Source organism: Xylocopa sonorina, chromosome 7 (genome assembly GCF_050948175.1).
Source record: "Xylocopa sonorina isolate GNS202 chromosome 7, iyXylSono1_principal, whole genome shotgun sequence".
Lineage (NCBI taxonomy): Eukaryota > Metazoa > Arthropoda > Insecta > Hymenoptera > Apidae > Xylocopa > Xylocopa sonorina.
Window position 1 is genome coordinate 6101333 of NC_135199.1, and position 21884 is coordinate 6123216.

Genomic DNA, 21884 nt, shown 5'->3' on the forward strand with positions numbered 1-21884 from the left:
TTTCTATTTCACATATTGACCGCACGATCGTTTCGACAATAACCCAATTTCGTAAACGAATAGAGAAGAAACGAAACGCTTCGGACTTATAAACACACCGATGGTGTCGACACTTTACTTTTACGATACGTTGAATTTGTAAACTATATTTGGAATTATAATACAACATTGAAAATTTTACTTATTTCATTATACATTTTTAGTTTTATGCGCGGCCGGCATAACAATATACATTTCCATTTTTTTTCTTTTCAATACATCGTAAAAGTTATATCACATATATTATTGACCTTAAAAATGTATATATCATTTTTACGTACTCTCAAATATTTTCTTATTATAATATATGTATGATTTATATTTAAATAATTCTATTTTTCTTTTCAATTTTAATAATCAACATTTTTTATTGAGAATTTTTTTATTTTGCATGCGTGAATGTATACACATGTTTAGACATCTAAAACTAAGAATGTAGACTTTCAAAATATTTGGAATGGTAAATTATAAATTTGTTTATTGCAATGACTTTAAATTTTGTCAATTTAGTAGTTACATGCAAAGCAACTACTACGTGCACGAAATTATATATGAGTTTCCGTTCTATAATTTTGCATAAACTTGTATGTATATGGTAGTTTCCATAGTGTTGTGTATAAGTAAATTTTTATAGTGTTTATAAGTTATCAACATAAATGCTTGTACACTATCGCGTGAAGTAATTACTTTCAAATTTGATACAAGTGTACAATACATAAGATTAAAAGGTGATTAATTGATAAGTAATTAATATAAATAAGTTAACCTTATACTATTGAAAGTGAGTGGCAACATATATATAATTATTCTACTTTGAATTTTATTAATTGTTCAAAAAATTATATATCTTCAAATATAATGAAGAGTTAAGGTATATTGTTATACCATTATATTCATATTAACAAGTAAGAATTGGTTTTTATTTACAGAACAAACATGACGAGCACATCACAAAAACATAAAAACTTTATCGCTGAACCAATGGGCGAAAAGCCTGTTACAGATCTTGCTGGAATTGGAGAAGTCCTAGGACGTAGATTAGAAGCAGCTGGATTTGACAAAGTATAATATATTGTAATTTAGATTGAATATAATTTTTATTTTTTGACATAAAATTCGTATGTTAACAAAAATTTAATTACTGAAATTATATTAGAAATAAAAATGAACTAAAAAATATTGTAATGCATGATGATTTTCTTTTAATTAACTTGGTGATAAATTAAAATGTTTAATTATGTTTATATTATATATCTTTTGTATATCTATCATTTTTAATATATTTCCAGGCTTATGTAGTACTTGGACAATACTTGGTTTTGAAAAAAAATCGAGAATTATTTCAAGAATGGATGAAAGATGCATGTTCTGCAAATGCAAAACAATCTAGTGATTGTTATCAGTGCCTTTCTGATTGGTGTGATGAGTTCTTGTAAAATAATTATAAAGTTTAATGTTAATATTATTAAAAGATGAAACTATTAATATAACAGAATATTGTAATATTTTAATGCAAAATGTAAAAAACTGTTTTCAACAATTTAAGAATTTAACATTTTAGATAACTTTACTATAACATAGCGAACGGAAATATCTAAGAGTGTATTTTAAAACTTGACAAATGTAATATGATATATTAGCTTCACATTGGTTATTAACAAGATATATCAGTTTATATGTTAGTCTTCTATTAATATTTGTTCTTAATTGAATTTCACTTAATTTCTAATATTTTTCATTTTTCTATGAATTATTGCATTCTCTAGATTTTTGCAACTAAAAGTGTATGTAAACCATTCTATATAAAAATATATTTTCGGTTATTTCTAATAATTTACATAGTTCATTATACATGTCTAGAAATATATCTATAAAAGTATAAAAATATCTTACGTATAAAGTGAATTCCTCAATTTTTAAAATTATCAAATGGAATTAATTTTGATTCCATTTGATAATGGTAATTGTGTATCATGTATTTTTATATGTACATCTAATATGAAACAAATATATTTTATTAAGTAATAACTTTTGTACACGATTGTTTTTTAATAACATAATTATATTACGTATACCCATAAATGTATAGCCAAAATAAATTCAACATAACATCAAAAGAAAAAAATTATAATAAATATGCATACATCGCAATACATTTTTCATCCTAATTCTCAATGAATTAATCGTTATCTCAGTTAAAAAATTAAAAAATAATTAATTTCAAATTCCAACATTAAGCCTTTTCTTCGGCACGTGACATTGTTGTTTTACTACACGCTTTGAATTAAAATAGGTTAGATTTTTCACTCATGTGATAAAGTCGGCTCAAATATTTTCAATACAATATGTTAAGTATTGCATTACGATGTGCATATAATCGTGGACACCATCTAAAAGCTGCATTACGAAATGAAAACAAGAAAGTTACAAACTTCGTAACTATATGCAGTAATAATTCGGTCATTGTTTCAGTAAGGTTAGTTCTTTAAGAACATTGCATCCTTTTATTCATACAACTTACAAAAAGTTATATGTCTTGATAGGAATGTAATGTCAATGGCAGAAGAAGAAGATAATGTAGGAAAATACAATTTGATAAAAAAGAAAGAGATTGAAAATATTATTAACCATATAAATTTTACAGGCAAGTACATTTTGTATTAATATAACGTATTTATATACATAAAAAAAGACTAATGCATTTATTTGATAAGAGTTATTATTACTGTAACAAAATGCTTTAACTAAAAATGTTTCTTTATTGCAGATTCTATACATTATAGACATACAGTTTCACTACTTGAATTATGTTGTAATGTAACAGATTGTCTACCATTGGATAAAGTAAATCTTGGTAAATCATTATGGACAGTCCTAACTGTTTGCAGTATGTTCATAGTATAATACTTTTTCATTTATTTAATAATAAAATTAAATAAAATTCAATTTTCTTTGTAAAGTAAATGTATAATATGTACTTTTTCTTGATTAATTGATCTGAAGACTTCAAGATATGTACAGGCCATTATAATACACTTTTGAAGTTATATGTAGAAAATGAATATGACTTTTCACCATCGAAAATGTTAAAAATCATGGAAAATAATAACATACCTGCAGATAATGTCACATACAAAATGTGCATTGATCATTACTGTATGAAAGGAAATATGAAGAAGGCGCATAAACTTTTGACAAAAATGAAAAGAATACGACTGCCTTTATTAAAATCCACTTTTGATTCAATGTTATTGGGGTATTCTCTATTGGGGTAAATGTACATAAATATTAGATAATATATATATTTTTCATTTACTTATTTGTAAATGTATATACTTTTCAGAAAAATGGAAGACATAATTGAAATTCTTACTAGTATGAAAGAAAAGGAATTACAGTTCACTACTGAAACATATGTAGCTATAATGCATGCTTATGCTAAAACAAATGATATTAATGAAATTAAAAATATAATTGTAACATGTAATTCGCGGAACATATATTTTACTAATAGAGATATTTTAAATGTAATTTATATGTTAGCAAAAGAAGGTCATATTGCTCACATTGATATCGTAAGAATTTCTAAAAAATCTATAATAACAATTTGCAAATATATATTGCAAAATTTAACAGTTCAGTATTTTCGTTTTAGATGTATCAATATTTAAAAAAAAGTAAGCAAATTTTATATAATGAAATACAAGTTATCTTAAAATTATTAAGTATTAGACAAATACATGTAGCTATTACTGCACTGTCATATATGTCTTTGAATAATGATCATCCTCAATGTAAAGATATTCTTAAATTAATTTTAGAGCATATGATTACTAAAATATCGGTGAGAAAAATGTTCATATATTTTTATTGTTATCTCTTTTTATTTGTTTTTAATAATATTTTTATTATTTCAGGTATTCTCTGATATTGTATACACGTGTACCTTTTTCAAATGTGAAGAGATTCTTAAAAAGTCATTATCAATAGCGCTCTATTATTCATTAATGACAGATGATAAGTCATTGCTTCGTTTACTTCATCTGTTTAAGTGGCATTATGTTATAAAACCACACTACTTCTGGCCACTTTTAAGTAGTCATGGAAGTAAATATAATTTACAAGGTATTATGCATTGTACATTATAAATATATAAAAATTGATCAATAGTAAGAATATGAGCAAAGTTGTTTTATATAACATTTTTAGGTATTTTAGATACTCTTCAGATTATGACCAATACTTTTAATGTACCACCTTGTGTCGATACAATTGCTGATTATGTTTTACCATTCATTTTTGGAAATGTACATTACATGAGAAAATTATTAATGAAATGTAAAATAGATGAAACAACAATCAACAATGCTTTTGTATTATTATTCTTGCGAAAAAGGAACTTAAGAAAAGCTATGTTATATAGTAAGTGAAAAGCTTAGTAATCATGGACATCAATTATATTTATACTTTAATATTATTTTTAATGTTTATCTATTATTAATTATTATTAATTTTATCTTTAATTTTAATATAAAAGATTATTATTAATTGTTTATCGTTAATGTTATGTGTTTACAGTTAAATATTTTGGTGGCAAATATTCCTACAAAATACTTGCTCTTGATCTTAGATATGCTTCTATCTGTACAAAAGATATATGTAGTTTTGTATATATAAGTCACAATTTGTTAGAAGACAAGGATTTTTGTCCAACATTGAAAGAAAACAATGAAGCATATAATACTACATTTTCATCTATAGATATGCAATTATATGAGGCTGCAATTGATTTTCCACGTTATAAACATTGGCTGAAATTGGTATGACATTAAAAGTCTTCAAATGTTTTACACTTGTCCATAATAGTCTAGATAATATTTTAACAAATTAAATTAACAACTGAAATAAACTTAAAACTTTTTTTTATTACTCTTTCAGGTAATGTGCGAGATAGAAAACCAAAATATAAGATTACAATCTGAAACAGTAAGAGTCATAGATAAAGTTTTATACAATCGTGCAACACATGATCTGCTATATCCGTTTCGAAGTGTATCAAATAATAAAATATGAACTTATTTAACAAAAATAATTTTGTAATATGTTTTAATAGTTGTTTTTTATTGTTAAAAATGGATATGAATTAAGTGATAACAAATCCAGTTAAAATAATGAATAAAATGAAGTTAAGTATTTTATGCAAATTGATTGTTTACTGTGTTTTTTGTTTTTTGAATATTTATATTTTTTTGTATTTTTTGTTGAATAACAGGTATAAAGAATAGAATTAATCCACTAAAGGTTATCATTCCACCAGCAGTAAAGAATCCAGGATTATAAGATTGAAGCACATCGTATAACCATCCTGAAAACACAAATTATAAAAGTTGTTGAATACTTGTATTCGAATGAACTTATAAATTAAATTTTATAAAAAATAATACATGTACCAGCTATAGGTGAACCTAGAAATGATGCAAAACCTTGGAATAGTAAGAGATGACCAAATGCATTTGTGAGTCGATTTAAACCTAATAAATCTACTAAAATTACAGATGTAAGACCAACATAAGCACCAGATGTGAATCCAAATGTAGAAGCATAAATTATAAATAATGTAAAAGTTGTACAAAAAGTACTAAGAATTGTAGCTGTAAAAACAAAAGCAATTAAGCACTATGCATTCGTTGATGTTACTTAATTTAAGAATAATAACAGCAATACTTACAGATACCACATATCGTAAGGCACAAATTATATATTAATAATCTGTTAACCCATGGTTTATCAGAGACATATCCTAATATTATACGGCCCACAGTATTAGCAATTCCAATTACTCCAAGAAGATAACTTGCATCTGTTTTATTAATTCCTCGTTCTTCAGCTTGAGGCTATACAAATGTCCAATTTAATTATTCTGTTTACACTTTTTAATATTAACAATTTGAAAATCATAACTTTCATAATATTATTTCTATAAAAGAACAGTAAATAAAGCCTGTTTATAAATATTATGAAGAGAGAGACAGAGAGAGGTATTTATAATTTGGCAATATTTGACATTAAAAAGTGAAGAATTTTTTTAGACATATTTATATACATACTATTATATAAATGTATGGTACATAAAAGCCAATACTGGTGCAGAAATTGGAAAAAGTAAATAATATAAATACTGGATCCTTGAACACAGAAATATCTACACTTTCTTGAAATGTGTTTACTTTCTTCTCAATACAAACTTTAAATTCCCTATTATCTGTTTTAATATACTCTATTTTATTGGGTAAACTTATAGAGGACTGACGTATATGAAATATTTCTTCGTTATATCGTTGTGTTAAATTAAGCCTAAAAAATAATATATTTTTTATCCTATGAAATTTAAAAAACTTCTTTGTATTTTTGTGTTCACAGTTATTTTTCCGCGTACATATAAGAAAAAAAAGAATATTCATATTGACTAAATAAATACAGAAAAAACACCGACTGCTCTTTATACATTGTCTCCAAGCTATCTTGCTGTATTGTATCCTTTGAATTTAAAGCGGGTTGACTTAAAGATTTGATACCCGTGCTATCATTATCCTTTTGAAAACTGACACTGTCCAACTGTTTTATTTTTTTCTTGTGAAATGAATTATTTGAATCTTGTTGAGGACTTTTTTTCGAGTTCCAGGAATATTTCTGAAAGTCACAAATTCTATATAAAGAGATATTTCATAACAAGATGATATTGTAACTGTTAATTTAGAATTTCAACATATAAAAAGAATGATATATTATTTTTGATACTTCTATTTCAGAATGTTATTTATTGTACATTGTATCAGTTACTAAGAAGTGTCTGTACCTCTATAGAATATTTTTTCTTTGATTTGCTTCTTTCAAGAGGCCTAAACAGTGCTCCTAGAACGGTGCAATTCAAAACGATCCCAGAACAGATCAAAATTGTTCCTCGCCAATCGTACATTGCTATGAGATAGTCTAATAAAGGAGCGAAAATTAATGTGCCAAAACCAGCACCACATACTGCCATTCCTGTTGCAAGAGAACGATACTTTTCAAAGTAATACGTCACGCTAACGATCGCAGGTAAGTAGATTAAACCAAAACCTAGGCCTGCAACGATAATATTTAATTATTTCTTAATTTATGAATCGAGTATATCGTGCCTACGTTTTCATCGATATTACGTGTGACATTAAACAAAAAAGGTATAATCACGGTAAGCCCGTTATTATATTGCAAATTACTCAACCGTTCATTCTTGTTGGAAACATTTAAAAAGCATTTTCCACATCACCTGTTCCGACGCCGATTGAAAAGTACAATGTTATAATATTTGGTGCCCACACGCTTGATAGTAAACACAAACTTGCCAATACCGAGCCCATTATGGTTACAACTCGACATCCGAATTTATTCACGAGCAAACTCGATATTGGACCTTTAATAAAAATTGTTCATTACGGAAAGTCAGTATTATTAAAGGTCAAAGGTTTTACCTGAGCAATAAGTAACACCAACTAAAATCGATGCTATCCATGCAGTTGCACCTTTTCCCTCTTCGAAGTAGTATAAGAGTTCTACGTAAAGAACCCCGAAGGAATATGTAACACCATCCGCTGTAATAAAAAATATTCACATAAATGTATGTTCTAATACGAAATAATAAGTACGTATATCAAAGAAATGATCAACCAAAGGAATTGAGTTGTATAATGATTTCTTCATTAAGAAAAACAGACGATTACTTACCATTTTCATTCTACCGAATATATTCTAGTTTTTATTATTAAAAATAGCATTATTGTTATATGTAAATCTATTTGATGTAATTGATCACTGAAAACTCTAGCTCGTGTTTCTTCTACTTACGTTATCATTAGAACGAGTTCGTTATTACTCTTCTTGCGAAACTGAATTTGATTTAGTTTATTTTCAATCGTAGCTACAACGAACGTGATTACTGCGATAATAAGAGAAATCACGGTATTCAATACGAATATCAATCGGATACAACAATTATTGTAAATTAATTTATGCATGCAACAAACATTTTTTTTGTATAGTTCATAATATTTTGTAATTTATTCACGTTTCAGTACAAAAAAGAAAAAATCGAATTTATAGTAAACATATGTTTATATTGCAAAATTTTACACGCGTATATATTGTAATTATAACGTAGTCAATATTATAGTTTCTCTATATTTTTCCAATTAAAAGTATCTGGCATTATAATTTAAAATAGATGAAAGGCAATTTCTAATCCATAGTATATAAAAGACATGTTTTCTATTTCATGTTCTAATTTTACACGTATCATAGAACTTATTATATCCGTAATCGAAGATTCTTTCTGTATATATACTTTCATACATTTACATTAAGCTATAAGAAGACTTCAATTACTAAATAATAAAACGGTCTACACGCGACCGTTCTGATGAAATCATTTTCATTAAAAAAATCTATCTATCATAGATACTACATTTTTATCATTTTATTTCTGCGTGTGTATTCAATAGAAAAATAATTTGGAAAATCATCCTGTTCCTGCTCTATGTTTTTATTTGTATTAATAACATTTGTTACTGCAATTCTTTCAACATAAATACAACGCAGTCATCGTCCTTGTGTCTGAATACAACATCTGATATATCTCTGAATCTATGACAAGAATGACAAAATGGAAATATTATTTTTGCGTATATTATAGATAAAGAGGCCAAAAGGAATATAGATAAAATGTATCATTTGACGTTTGAATAATCCCAAGTTTTATCGCTTTTTCTTTCATTTAATCTATTCTTAACATATGCTTAGACATTTTTATATAATCTCATAATGTAAATATATTTTACCTAATGTTGCTCATTTTATACAAGCGGGATAAAAAAGTATTTAAGAAAGTGCTAATGGCGCTTACGAATTTGTCGTGTCATTATTTTATACATTTAGAAGAAAAATCGCATAATTTTGTTAACATTATGCAATTTCGTTAAAATATTTATATTCTTGTTAAAATTGGAATAAGGAGGAAATTGAATTTTATAATGATTATACATGCGCAAACATGCTTACAAGGTCGTTCTTCTTCTTCGGACGATTACGCATGCATTGATACACATATTTTTTTCGTATAATGCAACGTACTGAATTTACTGTATTTGGTAATACTGTTTTGTAACAAACGCACAATAAAATGAGCACGTATTATAAATCATTTCTTCGGAAAACATTCGTTGACATTCTTAAACATCGTTTCGTTTCTTACACAATTTAAGATTTGCGTATGTGTGTTTTGAACACAAGACAAAATATTTAGAAAATAGGAAACAATCTTGTTTAATTTTATTTTAATTGATCTTTTATCGAAAAAAATTCAAGATGTAAATCGCTTCTGAGCGAATTGAAACGAATCTCTCACGAAGATTGCACTGTTTTAGTTGCGAATGCGAATACCGATCGTGAAAACTTTACAAATTTGACGTACGAAACTTTTTATTCCTTTTGCTTTATCGCACGATAAAAATATCGTTCATCCGATTAATCTGTACAAAACGTGACCATAACGGTAACAACATAAGAATAACGATAAGACTCGTCGAAAGGAAAAATAGATACATGTGCAAAAATATAAATTGACACCAAAGGCATTTTCACCAAAATGCTTATTTATAAGCAACTGTATTATGCCTCCGACATAATAATTAGTAGCACTATTTATATAATTTAACATTATAAAATTGCACTATTCGTATCATATATTGAAATTATATTAAGAAAATTTTAAGGATAAATTGTATGCATAGGCGAAGAAGCACACGATTTCTAATAAAACATGAAAAGAAGTAAGATATAAAATGTATAAAAGTTGTAGCTGGAAACATATACAACTTCGGCATAAACATATAAAACTTCCAGAAAAAAGCATTGAAACGAGGAAAATTAATTGCTTACCAATTACATGGATTAAAAAGGATGCCAGAACTATGATGTAGCCCCATCCTCCGTCCGGTGGTACGAGTTCCGTGGTAGCTGATGACACTGAGTAGTCCATTGATGTACATGCGATATTTTCACTTGCATTTTTTTGGTCCTGCTTATTTGCCTCGACGGAGGAGTTGACAGTCGCATGTGCCATGAGTCGCAATTATCGAACTTAGTGAACGTTCTTTCTTGCGATATCAAGTATGTATTGAAGTTTCAAGTTGGTGTCCATATAGTAGAAGGGAATGAAGAAGAGAAGGGGAGATTGAAACATATGTTAAAGAATGCGTTAAATTTGATAGACTGCAAATAAAATTGGTCATGTAATTAGATAATTATTAATAAAATAAATCAACGGCAATGCTTTCAATCTATGAATATTATGAAAGGATATTAGGTCTAGCAATCCCAAACTTCCAGAGTTTTTTAAAGCACATAATTCATCATGATTATACCAAGTGTCAATACAAGAAAAGTTCTAATATTAACAACTGTTTTTTACATTATTAGTTAACATGATTTTACTTGTTATTTTGTTAATATTTAATGTATAAAAAGTGATTTAAATTAGAAGAAAAAATACATCTGAATATAAATGTTTATTAGTCTTCAGAATTATTTCAGTTTTTTAGGATTCTTTGACAACTTTTTATTATAGAATCAACTAATTGACCTATCAATATCTTCATTTTCGCTTCTTGGATGGTCGCTCATCTGTGGTCGTAATTCATACGTACAAATAGTAACACCATGTTGATGCAGAGGTAACCATTCTCCTTTTAATCCTATATAATAGATTTTTATTTTATCTGTTCTTTCTGTACCAATAAAGTGCAAACTTAAGTGATGTACTGCTGAAAACTTGACCACTCTGCAATACAAATTTAATCAGTATTTTGTGTTAAGTATTTAATACTGCAATTAATAATACAATATATTGAATTAGCCAAAGAGCTTTTTAATATTTTTTAAGGAAATTTGGACATGAATTCTCGAGTAATCTGGAACTATTAGACAGTTTAATTGTTTGTTGCTGAACAATTTTTCATATTATTAATAAAAAACTTATTTAAATAAATTCTTTCTTTCAGTAAAATTTCCTGCACAAAATGTAGTAAACCTAATCTATTACTATGAACAATCTTATTATACACAATTTCAAAAGTAAAATCATATTTGTAACACTTGCATAAATGCTATTAATCAATTCCGTCTACCTTCTTCTAGATTAACCAAACATATTGGCTCCTTCAAAAGTGACCAGAATGAATGCAATCAATCTTTATGTGTTTTCTCTCCAAGGATTAATTAACCCTTGTCAATAAATTTTGTCATTTGTCTACTTCTAGATTTTGTTACTATGTTACAAAAAAGAAAAAGCTTTGGCAATCCAATAATATATATACATACTTAGGAGAATATTCATGTATTCCATTTGTATCCGTACATAATTCAAACTCTTGTTCAGGTTCTGTGGCTACATCATCGAATGTCATATGAGGTCTATTTTTGTATCTGTACATCAATATAATATTTTACTCGATATTAGTAAAGTATATTCATATCATGCATTTTATATTACACTTACAACTTTACTTTATTTGGATGAAAATCATCTTCACCTCCAATAATAATAATACCCTTTAACTTTATGTTTCCTGTAAAACTATATAAAAATGATTATATTCGTGTACTCTTAATGTAAATGTAGTTAGATAAAAGTAACATACGGAACATTAAATAAAAGTTCATTGTCCATATCACTTTCGACATACTGAAAGAAAAAAGGTAAATTATGGTGTAGAATATAATACCAATAGACCTAAAATCTAAAATGATATTAATAAATTTATTATATTAATGAGATTAATATATTAATACTTACTTTATTCCTGTCTAATCTGTCCTCCCATTTTTTGAATACAGTAGCCCCACTACCTTCTTCGTATTCATTTAAGCACTCTACATTTTCTACATCAATTTTTTGATATAAATTGTACTGTACACCCAACTCGGCAATGTTATGTGTATTCCCACAATTACATTGATGTGCCATTGTAGAAAAGAATCTGCAAAAAAATTCGAAACAGTACAATAACATTGTTAAACATTGTTTAACATTGTTAAAGAACAAATGTATATGTATAAAGTTTACTATAAAATTAAAGTAATGAATTAAAACAAGTTTACACTCTTGACAAATTTCATTCATTAGTAACTAAAGCTGAAATAGTAAATGCAGATAAATTGTACATATAATTATACATAGTAATCATTCTCTCTATCATTCAGCATATAAATTACATATAATTAAATATATAATTAAAATAGACGAAATAAATAATAAAATATATTTGAAAAAGCAAAATACAATCACTGATATGTGTCTTAATTTCAAATAGGAAAATAAATATATTATGAAACTTACTCAAGCTATAACGCAACAACAACGTTTACGCTACTGGAAATGACAATCTGAAAAACATAGCTACACTTTAATGTTTTTATTATAAACATGTGTGCAACGTAGGTGTGATATCATATACACGCGTTATTATTTATGAATAACGTGGAAATAAGTGATAAATAATTATAATTGCTTGCACAGATAATAATACTATCAATAATAAATCGAAAGAATAATATTTGTCTCTAGATATGTAACTCGAATTGTACGAGATTATTATAAATCCCCCAAAAAGACTAAAATATATTTCTGTATAAAATATCTTAAGTGAATTTTTGTTGTACATACGTTAAGAGATTCTTTTCCGGTTATAATGGGATAAAACTGATTTTGTAAAATATTCCTTGTTTTATAATATTCATGATGCCTTACGACCATTAAACGATACTTACACAATACAATGTTTTGCGTTTTAAAACAGTATTCGTATATTTAATAAAAAATGGTAACACTTTTGAATTTATTGTGTGTTCATAATTTTGTTTATCGTTGGTTGGTTATACTGAATTACACTGTATTCACCACTTCATCAGACTGCAGTATAGTTTTCTATACAGCTTAGCATTTCGCTGATTGCGTTCTTACATGTATGGGGTTAGCCTTTAGGGATATGGCAAACAAATTAAGTGTACATAGTAAAATAGTGTAATTCGCAAAGGAGATAATTGTGTAAAACATAACGGACAACTTATGTTTCGTAGCTTTTAAATCTTTCATCTTGATTGTTTGAGAGCTGTACTTATAACCGTGAACACTTAACCGATTGATAGTGATTTCGTAGCAAATGAATATTTGCATGCTGCAGTTATGTGCTTCCATTGTGAAAACATAATTGTTTTATGGTGATAATATGTCAAAATCAAACATAAGGAAGATAACGGTTGACCCTACGAAATGTAATACAGACTCTCGTCGACCAAGTGTGTTTGAGAGGTTGGGGACCAAACCAGCAGCTACTGCCGGCCAAAATTCATCGGATTATTGTAGAAACTGGGCATTAAACGGCAGTTGTTCATATGGGAAGAATTGCAAGCAAGTATATTTTTGAACTTAGTACGCATTGTAAAAAGAATTAAACATATATCTGTCCTTTATACCGATGAATGATAAAGATTACACATCAAGTTTATTATTTAGAGAATAGAGTAAGAATTATCACTCGTTCTATTTAAGATGATCAACATTTTCTTTTCTTGATATTGCAACTAGATATGCAAATACTCACACATTAATAAGTCCGTCCAAGCGTGCCAAAAAGGATAATGTTATTGCGAGTACAACGGGAGTAAGTTTATCTACATACATATACGTATATATAATCTATATCGTTGTGCTTTTCAGAATAGAACATTCCGTTACAAAAAATTAAAAGCGTATTATTATTTCGTTTTAAGATAGATATTTACATATGTATTTATCAATATGTAGCTCATTGAGGATCCATTTAAAAGGCTTACTTCTAAGATCGTAAAAAAGGCATCGCATAGCCCTGATTTGAATTTAGAAGAGTGGAATCAAACAGATCTGGAATACGAGGACGAAAAAGTATTAGAAAGACGTAGACAGCTATTACAACGTGAACTGGAACTACAAATGAAGAAAGATAAAGAAGTTCATGGAAAAGACAAAGTGAGACAGAAAAAAAAGGCTATGACTTCTTCCTCTAGTTCTCATACTTCAAGTACATCTAGCAGTAGTAGTAGTTCTAGTAGCGAAGATTCATCTTCCAGTTCAACATCTGATTCACGTAAAAAAGTTAAAAAAATCAAATCTAAGCGACATCATAGTGGTTCCACTGATTACGATGAAGATAAAGAAAGAAGAAGGAAGTAAGATATATATGCATATTGTTATTACTAAATATAGTATATTATTAGTTTTAACTATATATATTAATCTATTCTTAATAATTTATATTTTATATATACTGAAAGTATATAAATCTTTGCATATTTATTAATAATTTAATTTTAACAGATTAAAATTGAAAAGACTTGGGGCAAAAAATGAAAAACCAGTGGTAAAGAAGAAACGTAAGTTTGAAACGAGTTCCACAAAAAAGGAAATCACTGCTAGACCAGGAAAGAAATATACTTCTTCCACGACATCAAGGAAACATTCTTCTACGCCTCGTACAAGATCACCAACAATACAAGCATCTACAACAGTGATATCAACAACCTCTACGGTATTAGGGTCCTCGATATCTGTGCCCCATCATGGAACATCCAATAAAGTACGAGAAAGAAATAGAAGTGAATCTCCAAAAGGAACAAAAAATAGGGATATAGACAAAGAAGATAGGCATTACAAGAAAGTTCGAGATGTAGATGAATTGTCTAAAGACAGTGTTAAAAGTAAACCATTCGATAAGGTCAAAGAACAGGATAAAGAAAAAAGCCGTACAATAGACGAGAAAATAAAAACAGACGAAAGATTAAAGACCAAATGCAAGGAAAAAGACATGCGTTCTAGAACACCGCCTACATCTGAAAGATCGAAACATCAACATTCGAAGGAAACAATTTCAACTAAAGCCCGTCGTAGTCGTACACCCGAGAAGTCATCAAGATCGAAACGAGAACTTACGCCGTCAAAAGCTCAAGATAGACAGATATCTACGAACAGGTCTCGGGATACGGAAAAAAAGGATCGTGAATCTCATAAGAGTGACAAAGCTAAAGATAGGGAGGAATTGCGGAAAAATGAACAAAATAGTAAAACCAGACAAATGTCTAATCAAGAAGAGAGTCATAGAAGAATTGGTAAAGAATTTGATGATAAAGCCTATTTGGGTGATAAAACGCGGCAAAAGAGCAGAGAACGTCGTGATAAAGATCATACGAGAGATGAACGAGGACATTCGAGGCTTGGTCGCGATCAACGAGACGGTCGAGATAAAGATAAGGAGGAATTGCAAGAACGTTGTCGTGAACGCCCACGGGAGAGAGATCGTGATCGAGATAGAGATCGAGAACGTGATCGTGATCGTGAGAGAGATAGAGATCGGGATCGCGATCGTGATCGGGATCGTGACAGGGAGAGAGATCGCGATCGGGATCGCGATCGTGATCGAGATCGGGATCGTGACAGAGAAAAAGAGTCGATAAAGACAAGAGATAGAGATATTCCACCTTTAGTTTCGACGTCAATGAATTTAACAACGGATAAAAATTCGCGTTATAGTCGGGATAAAGAACGAATAGTGGTGAAAGATAGTACTTTTGAAAAGAATGGTACCCGAGAACGTAGAAGCGATAGAGAAAGAGAACGGTCCGAAACTAAAGCACTTTCTGATAGGGATAGAACAGCTCAACGCATTGATAGTAGATACGATAGAAGTACAGTAGATAAGGATACGTCTGTTCGCAAAACTGGTATAAATTCACCTAGGGACCGTGTTGATCGTTTTCCACGAGAAAGATCCCTGGACAGAGCATCATTGCTCGATAAAGGTGTACACAATGCTCCACAATTATCACAAGCGCCTTTGCCAGCTGTTCAGTCTTCTATTGCTTCGTCGTCATCCTCATCTGCACCACCTACGTTGTCAACGTCACGTGATAATTTAATCGACAGAATAGACGTTGGACATTATGATCGTGACAGACATAGGCGATTCGGTGCACGATATGATAGAAATCATACATCTGAACACGATCAGTCACGCGTTACACCAACAAAAGTTGATCGTTTAATCGAAAGACGAGAAACTAGTCCACGACGAACAATTGAAATCGACAGAAATTACAATAGAAATTATGGACGTTTGCCAGAGCACTGGGATGAACAAGAGGAAGCAACTTCGCATTTAGATTATCGTGATCATCATGTTCACGAAGATGATAGAAGAAAACCTGTCGATGGCAGAAGGTACGATAGTCCGTTCGATGAAAGACGTGGAATTCGAGAAGAAAGATCACGGGAATCTCGTTACGTTGTTCAAACTACTGATAGAACATCTTTCGATGATCACCGACACCATCATCATCATCATAGGCATCCGCTTTACTCTGGAGAAAAATTACGAAGCAATACTTCCATTCGGTAGGTCAATATATGTGTATCATGTTAAATAATTGAGTTTTTTTTATTTATTTCTTTTTATTTTAGAGATGAAAATGTTCCAAACGATGAATGGGATAGTCATCATCGTGACATTGATCATAATAGAGAACGAGCTTATGGTCCTGTAGATTGGGAAGAAAGAGAATGGCGAGTAAGAGCATTGTGGGATAGTAGAGATAGTCTTCCTCGTTCAGAAGTGCATGATGAGGACTGGAATTCGCGATATGACAATTCTGTAGCAGATTGGAAATCAAGTGATTCTCGAAAATGGGATAATCAATCAGTACATATTCGGGGTCACTATAGAAATGATCGATCCAAAGAATTAGAAATAACAGAATCTACATCACACAAGTATGTTACAATTTAACTTTGCTTAACAAACGTATTTATATACTTTGCAATAATTGAGTATTTACACGTTTTAGTAAAAGAAGAACTTATAATAGTTCAGAAGCTAGAGATGAATGTACTGCGCATACATCGAAACAAGCATCTTTGTATGGTAGCATGAAAGAAGAACCTATCAATAAAAAGTTAATGGAACTTGCAGAAGGTAAATTGTCCACAACTCGAGAAAAACCTACAGATACATTTCAAAAGAAATCAGTACCAAAAGAGAAAACTGAACCGAAGGAAACTATTACATCTGATCTGAAACGTTCTTGCATCGATGAATCTTTACAAACGCTTCATACTGAAAGCGATCTTAGTGACATTAGTGATGACCCAGATGATATATTAAATATGGAAGATATCACAGTAAATTTTACTATTTTATTTTGTATGATTAATATAATTTAATCTGCGGATGTACTTTTAATATTAATAATTGTAGGACGTAGATTCAAATAAACCACGAGCAACCAAGAAAAGTCCCGACACTACACAACGGGATGGACAGTCGACAACTCAAGAGGTAGATCCGTCATCTCCAAAAGAAATTATAGAAGAAACAGATTTTAACACAAAAGGAAAAGAAAATACTGATACGATATCGTTTAGGTAGTATTTGCACATTATTATTATGTTTAATACTGTATATAATTTTGATTATGTCTATTAGAAACATGGAAGATGAGAATATGGAAACTATGGACTTTGAAGAGATTTCTGATGGTGAATTAGAAGAGGATATAAAAACAAGTGGCAAAGGTTTAGGTGACGCTTTGGGAGTTGATTGGGAAAGTCTTGTGAAAGAAACACAACCTCGTAAATCTACATCATGTAATCAAAACTCAGAAAATCGCTGGCAGTGTAGAGCAATTCTGCATAGAATTGGTGTTTCTGCGAAATACGCAGGTGAAGATCTAATGAAAAAGCTGGCAAACAAATATGAAAAAGATGGTATGCTGTTCGATTAATTGTTGTTTAATGTGAGTTAATTTAACTGTTAGTATTGAATTAAATATTTATTTTCAGATCACTCGGAATTGTTTCTTCACAACGTTGCATTTGTGCACACAGCACTTGCGCGAAATCGTTTGTTACGAGATTTAAACAATGATATGCTACCTACGGTTGACGACTTTCTGTATAGGTAAATAATATCATCATATAATTTCTTAATGAAAGAAAACAAATCATGATAGATAATATGTGCCGTTTTGTTACAGGAATAGTAATGTAAATATTGATGAAAATATAGATTACGATTTAGAAGTTTTAAAGCCTTGTACAGCTTTATATGAAGAAGCAAAATGTTTATTACAACAGACTGTATGAAGAAATGGTTTTATTTATAGGACATAACTTCCGGGTTTGCACTTGGCTATAATATTACGTAGATTAATATTACAGCAATAGGGCACAAGTGCATCATTTTGTTACTTCCTAGTCTAATTTAACTGCTTAGTTCTTTGCTGTGCTGTCAACTTAGCCTTGAACGGTGCAATGTAAAAAGAAATTAAATTAATACGTTTTTCTTAACATCTAGTTCTTTAATTTTCCATGATTAACTGTCTTGTCGTATATTATTCAGCCTTTATGTATTCTCCAGCATTGAAATTATAATCATTAAAATTTGAATATATATTTATGAATGATACATTTGAAAAATATAATAATTTAATATCGACATGACGCTAATTGTATCTTACATATATCTGAATTCTGTTGTTTCATGAAATTTCGTTTGCACAGTTTCTTATATATATTCTAACAGCATTTATTATTTTTTTAAGTTACACTATATGCTAAAAATCATATTAAATTTTACGCCTTATGTTTATATGTTTTCGTACAATTTTTGCTCATTAATTGGTTGCTTAAAATATTTTATATCGCATTCAAATATAGGAACTGAAACGCTATCATTTTGCAGTATAGTAGTTGCTTTTTTTAACAGACATTGATTTTCGTTAATCTAAAAATAGATGTAAAGATAAAATATATCAAATCAATAGAGAAAAGATATATATAATGAACATACAATAGAGAAAAATGTGAACGTACTTTTTCAGTATTTGGTGGCTGATTAGATCGTTTCATTTTTTCAAGATTTGTGCAATACAATTCATATAAAATAAGACCTGAAATATTACAAACACAATTAAAATATGATGATATTTTATGTACACATAATTAGCATAACATAAAGGTAATAAATTCTGCTTTCCTTTTTAAATAAGTTTACCTCTTTTTTTGCAGTCACCACAGTTTAAAGAATCCAGTATAGAAAGTAAATCGTTACAGTAACTTACTTTTACATCTAATTCAGCATCAGTTAAATCTAACATAAACATTGTACAAATACAATATAATAAGTAAATAAAAAAACTTCACATAAACTGCATCCTAATTCTACGCGTACCTTCCCACGTGCAGCCATCACTTCTGCCGTAATAAGAAATAATTCGGAACTTCACATCGATTACGAGGTAATTACTGCACGGAAACAAAACTGAGAGTTGCTTTTGCATAAATTTAAAAATCTGACGAGGCGTCTTGTATAAAACTTCTTCTGTTATAGTCGCCATCACTGAGCGAATCGAACATATCTTGAAGAAACAGAAAAAACAAAGTGCCTGCATTTGAGGGAAAATTGTTGAAGCTATAAAGTTAGTAAATCTTTTGCTACTACTAATAAAATTTAAAATATTCTAAATACAATACAAATAAAAAATATTATTACATACATACATACATACATACATACATACAGAATCATTTAGTACCAAACTAGAAATAGAAAGAAGTTATTAATCACGTAGCACAGTGGAACATATTTAAAATAAAAATTAATTAACATAGAAAAATTGTAAATAAACGTTTAAATACCTGCCGATGATTTACGGTTGTGGTACATTTATTACAGACCCAAGGAGTTTTCACATTCAGAGGATCTTGAGGTAATAATTGTCCAGAACATATCTCGGAAGCGCACAAAAGTGCTCCTAGATTTGATCCAAATTCCTAGGATCGTTTAAACATATATGTACTTCATTTCAATCATTGATACTTGTATTCATATAATTAAGGGCATGATTATTTATAGATTTACCGTAGGATCGCTGCATCTTTTACACGCGCAAGCAAAGCGTTTCGTGACGCTAAGGAATTGCCGTCGGAGTGTTGTATCCCAAAATAAACTGGTATAAGACATAGTGATCTCTTCTCCAGCAGAGATTGGAAGGGCAGCGTTAACGCATAGTCGCAATTCTTTATCGAAATGGTGTCTTGTATTTGGTACGCAACAATGATTTTGTAATGCTCCCAACGGATAAAGCCCTCGTAAAGTCGTGGAATGATCTTTATCATGGACGTAGACTGTTTCGAATGAATTTGTGTTGAAAATCCCGCATACACGCTTCATTAACTCTACATCGTTCTCGGTTGGAGGATTCGCCACATTTTTTTTAAGTAGTTCAATCTTTCAGTAGAAAATTTGTTTTTACATATCAGGGAAAATAAAAGCGGAAAACATTTCAAAATATTTACGCTTTTTCTAAATGGATTGCGATTAATGTTAATGCCAATTAAATTCAGTTTACGTAATGATGAATACGTTATTTTATTAGTACCTTGTTATATATTAATAACTTTTGAAGATTGCTCATGCATTTAATTAATAAAAGACAAGCATTCCTCTTCGCGAGTTTTGTTTTCACAGTCCTAATTTAAATTTCGAATTCCTTACCACCATTTCTATATCCATTATTATAAAAGCGTTAATAATTTAACTGTCGATAAGTTAGGTATTCTTTTAGAGTAAAAATTCTACAAAAATTTGGACTCATCGCATTAATTTCGTACCTCGTGATCATTAATAAGAGTTCGATTGCATTGTAGCGCAGCCAAACATTTACGCTGCTGTTCTGTTGCGAATAGCGCACGGATCGGTACAAGAGTCAACAATAAGTTCAAGGACCAATCGGTACCGCAAGTCGGTACCAATGATCTTAAGTATTCACATTCGTAGTTCACGTGTTTCGGCGAATTTTCACATTCGGTAGAGCAGACTGGCAATCCGCAACCTCTATCGCACGGGAACAGTGGGCAATCATTCTTGTAACAACATACACACATCTGGACATGTTTGCCTGTAAACTTAGGACCGATAATCAGGGGCGCATCGATGTAGATCAATTCATTCGGTTCGATATCTCGAGCGGCAAACATTCCACGACCCCCCAGCTGTGAACGACGGATAATCCACGGCCGTGGACCATCGTGAAAGAGTTTATTTTCCTCCAAATGAGATATCAACACTTGCTCCACTTCCTCCGGTTCCAGAATATCCTGCATGCACATGTTGAACGACAATATTTTGTCCTGAGTCCGCTTACAAATAGATCCTATATTCGTATGTAGTAACGGAGGAAACCGTAGTTTCAACGACTGACCGAATCGGACTGATTGCAGTCAGCATATTCTCGTACACAGGATGCATTTACGAAAATGTTGAGATTATATAATGCACCTGCGCTTAGGTATATACAAGGTGTTCACACTATTTAATCACCAACGTTTGATTATACATATATATATTGTTCTAATTCAAAATAGAGTTACAATATCATCTTGCATTCTAGCGTCCATTGTCTTAGATTCTATGCAATCATCAATTAGCAGAAAGAAAATGAAGATTACAATTTGAAATTATTTCGTATACCTCTCTTTAATGATGTGATATCAATTTTATTTCAGTCAGTTATTAAGAGAAATCATTAATCGCGTGATACCAGATATGAAGGAACATTTATGAAACATATAACACGATGCACGATACTGTTTTTAAAATTGAATGAAAGATTATTATTGATGAAGCAAATTTTCACGCAAGCGTATCCGACAGGAATCATCGTTT

At 29.8% G+C, this 21884-nt stretch overlaps 6 protein-coding genes across 6 annotated transcripts; 3 read left to right on the top strand and 3 right to left on the bottom strand.

The window, feature by feature from the left end:
* The first annotated feature begins 716 nt into the window (after window positions 1-716).
* Baf (barrier to autointegration factor) lies at window positions 717-1592 on the top strand. Its single transcript, XM_076897713.1, has 3 exons — window positions 717-820; window positions 969-1101; window positions 1329-1592. Exons 2-3 carry the CDS (start codon window positions 976-978, stop codon window positions 1473-1475), a joined length of 273 nt encoding a protein of 90 aa, XP_076753828.1. The 5' UTR covers window positions 717-820; window positions 969-975; the 3' UTR covers window positions 1476-1592.
* Window positions 1593-2347: 755 nt separating this feature from the next.
* Bsf (bicoid stability factor) lies at window positions 2348-5206 on the top strand. The gene is made up of 11 exons (XM_076898693.1): window positions 2348-2515; window positions 2583-2683; window positions 2807-2926; window positions 3043-3310; window positions 3383-3614; window positions 3695-3883; window positions 3957-4164; window positions 4249-4461; window positions 4618-4859; window positions 4978-5091; window positions 5153-5206. The coding sequence occupies exons 1-11, from the start codon at window positions 2385-2387 to the stop codon at window positions 5204-5206; spliced, it is 1872 nt and encodes a 623-aa protein (XP_076754808.1). The 5' UTR covers window positions 2348-2384.
* On the bottom strand, window positions 5199-10297 carry LOC143425465 (monocarboxylate transporter 5-like). Its single transcript, XM_076898282.1, has 9 exons — window positions 10012-10297; window positions 7551-7670; window positions 7349-7492; window positions 6896-7164; window positions 6533-6729; window positions 6147-6393; window positions 5768-5933; window positions 5490-5690; window positions 5199-5404 (listed from the first exon to the last, which is right to left on the bottom strand). Exons 1-9 carry the CDS (start codon window positions 10193-10195, stop codon window positions 5235-5237), a joined length of 1698 nt encoding a protein of 565 aa, XP_076754397.1. The 5' UTR covers window positions 10196-10297; the 3' UTR covers window positions 5199-5234.
* A 330-nt stretch (window positions 10298-10627) lies between these two features.
* LOC143425150 (PITH domain-containing protein GA19395) lies at window positions 10628-12551 on the bottom strand. Its single transcript, XM_076897702.1, has 6 exons — window positions 12470-12551; window positions 11927-12110; window positions 11772-11815; window positions 11630-11707; window positions 11452-11556; window positions 10628-10912 (listed from the first exon to the last, which is right to left on the bottom strand). The coding sequence occupies exons 2-6, from the start codon at window positions 12095-12097 to the stop codon at window positions 10702-10704; spliced, it is 609 nt and encodes a 202-aa protein (XP_076753817.1). The 5' UTR covers window positions 12098-12110; window positions 12470-12551; the 3' UTR covers window positions 10628-10701.
* An 806-nt stretch (window positions 12552-13357) lies between these two features.
* Window positions 13358-18507, top strand: LOC143425631 (uncharacterized). The gene is made up of 10 exons (XM_076898587.1): window positions 13358-13540; window positions 13718-13793; window positions 13937-14337; window positions 14486-16555; window positions 16622-16930; window positions 17005-17338; window positions 17415-17581; window positions 17643-17923; window positions 17999-18116; window positions 18193-18507. Exons 1-10 carry the CDS (start codon window positions 13359-13361, stop codon window positions 18299-18301), a joined length of 4047 nt encoding a protein of 1348 aa, XP_076754702.1. The 5' UTR covers window position 13358; the 3' UTR covers window positions 18302-18507.
* Window positions 18508-18788: 281 nt separating this feature from the next.
* LOC143425632 (SET domain-containing protein SmydA-8) lies at window positions 18789-21443 on the bottom strand. The gene is made up of 7 exons (XM_076898588.1): window positions 20831-21443; window positions 20079-20447; window positions 19856-19990; window positions 19389-19575; window positions 19212-19307; window positions 19031-19107; window positions 18789-18941 (listed from the first exon to the last, which is right to left on the bottom strand). Exons 1-7 carry the CDS (start codon window positions 21326-21328, stop codon window positions 18804-18806), a joined length of 1500 nt encoding a protein of 499 aa, XP_076754703.1. The 5' UTR covers window positions 21329-21443; the 3' UTR covers window positions 18789-18803.
* Between the last annotated feature and the right edge of the window lie 441 nt (window positions 21444-21884).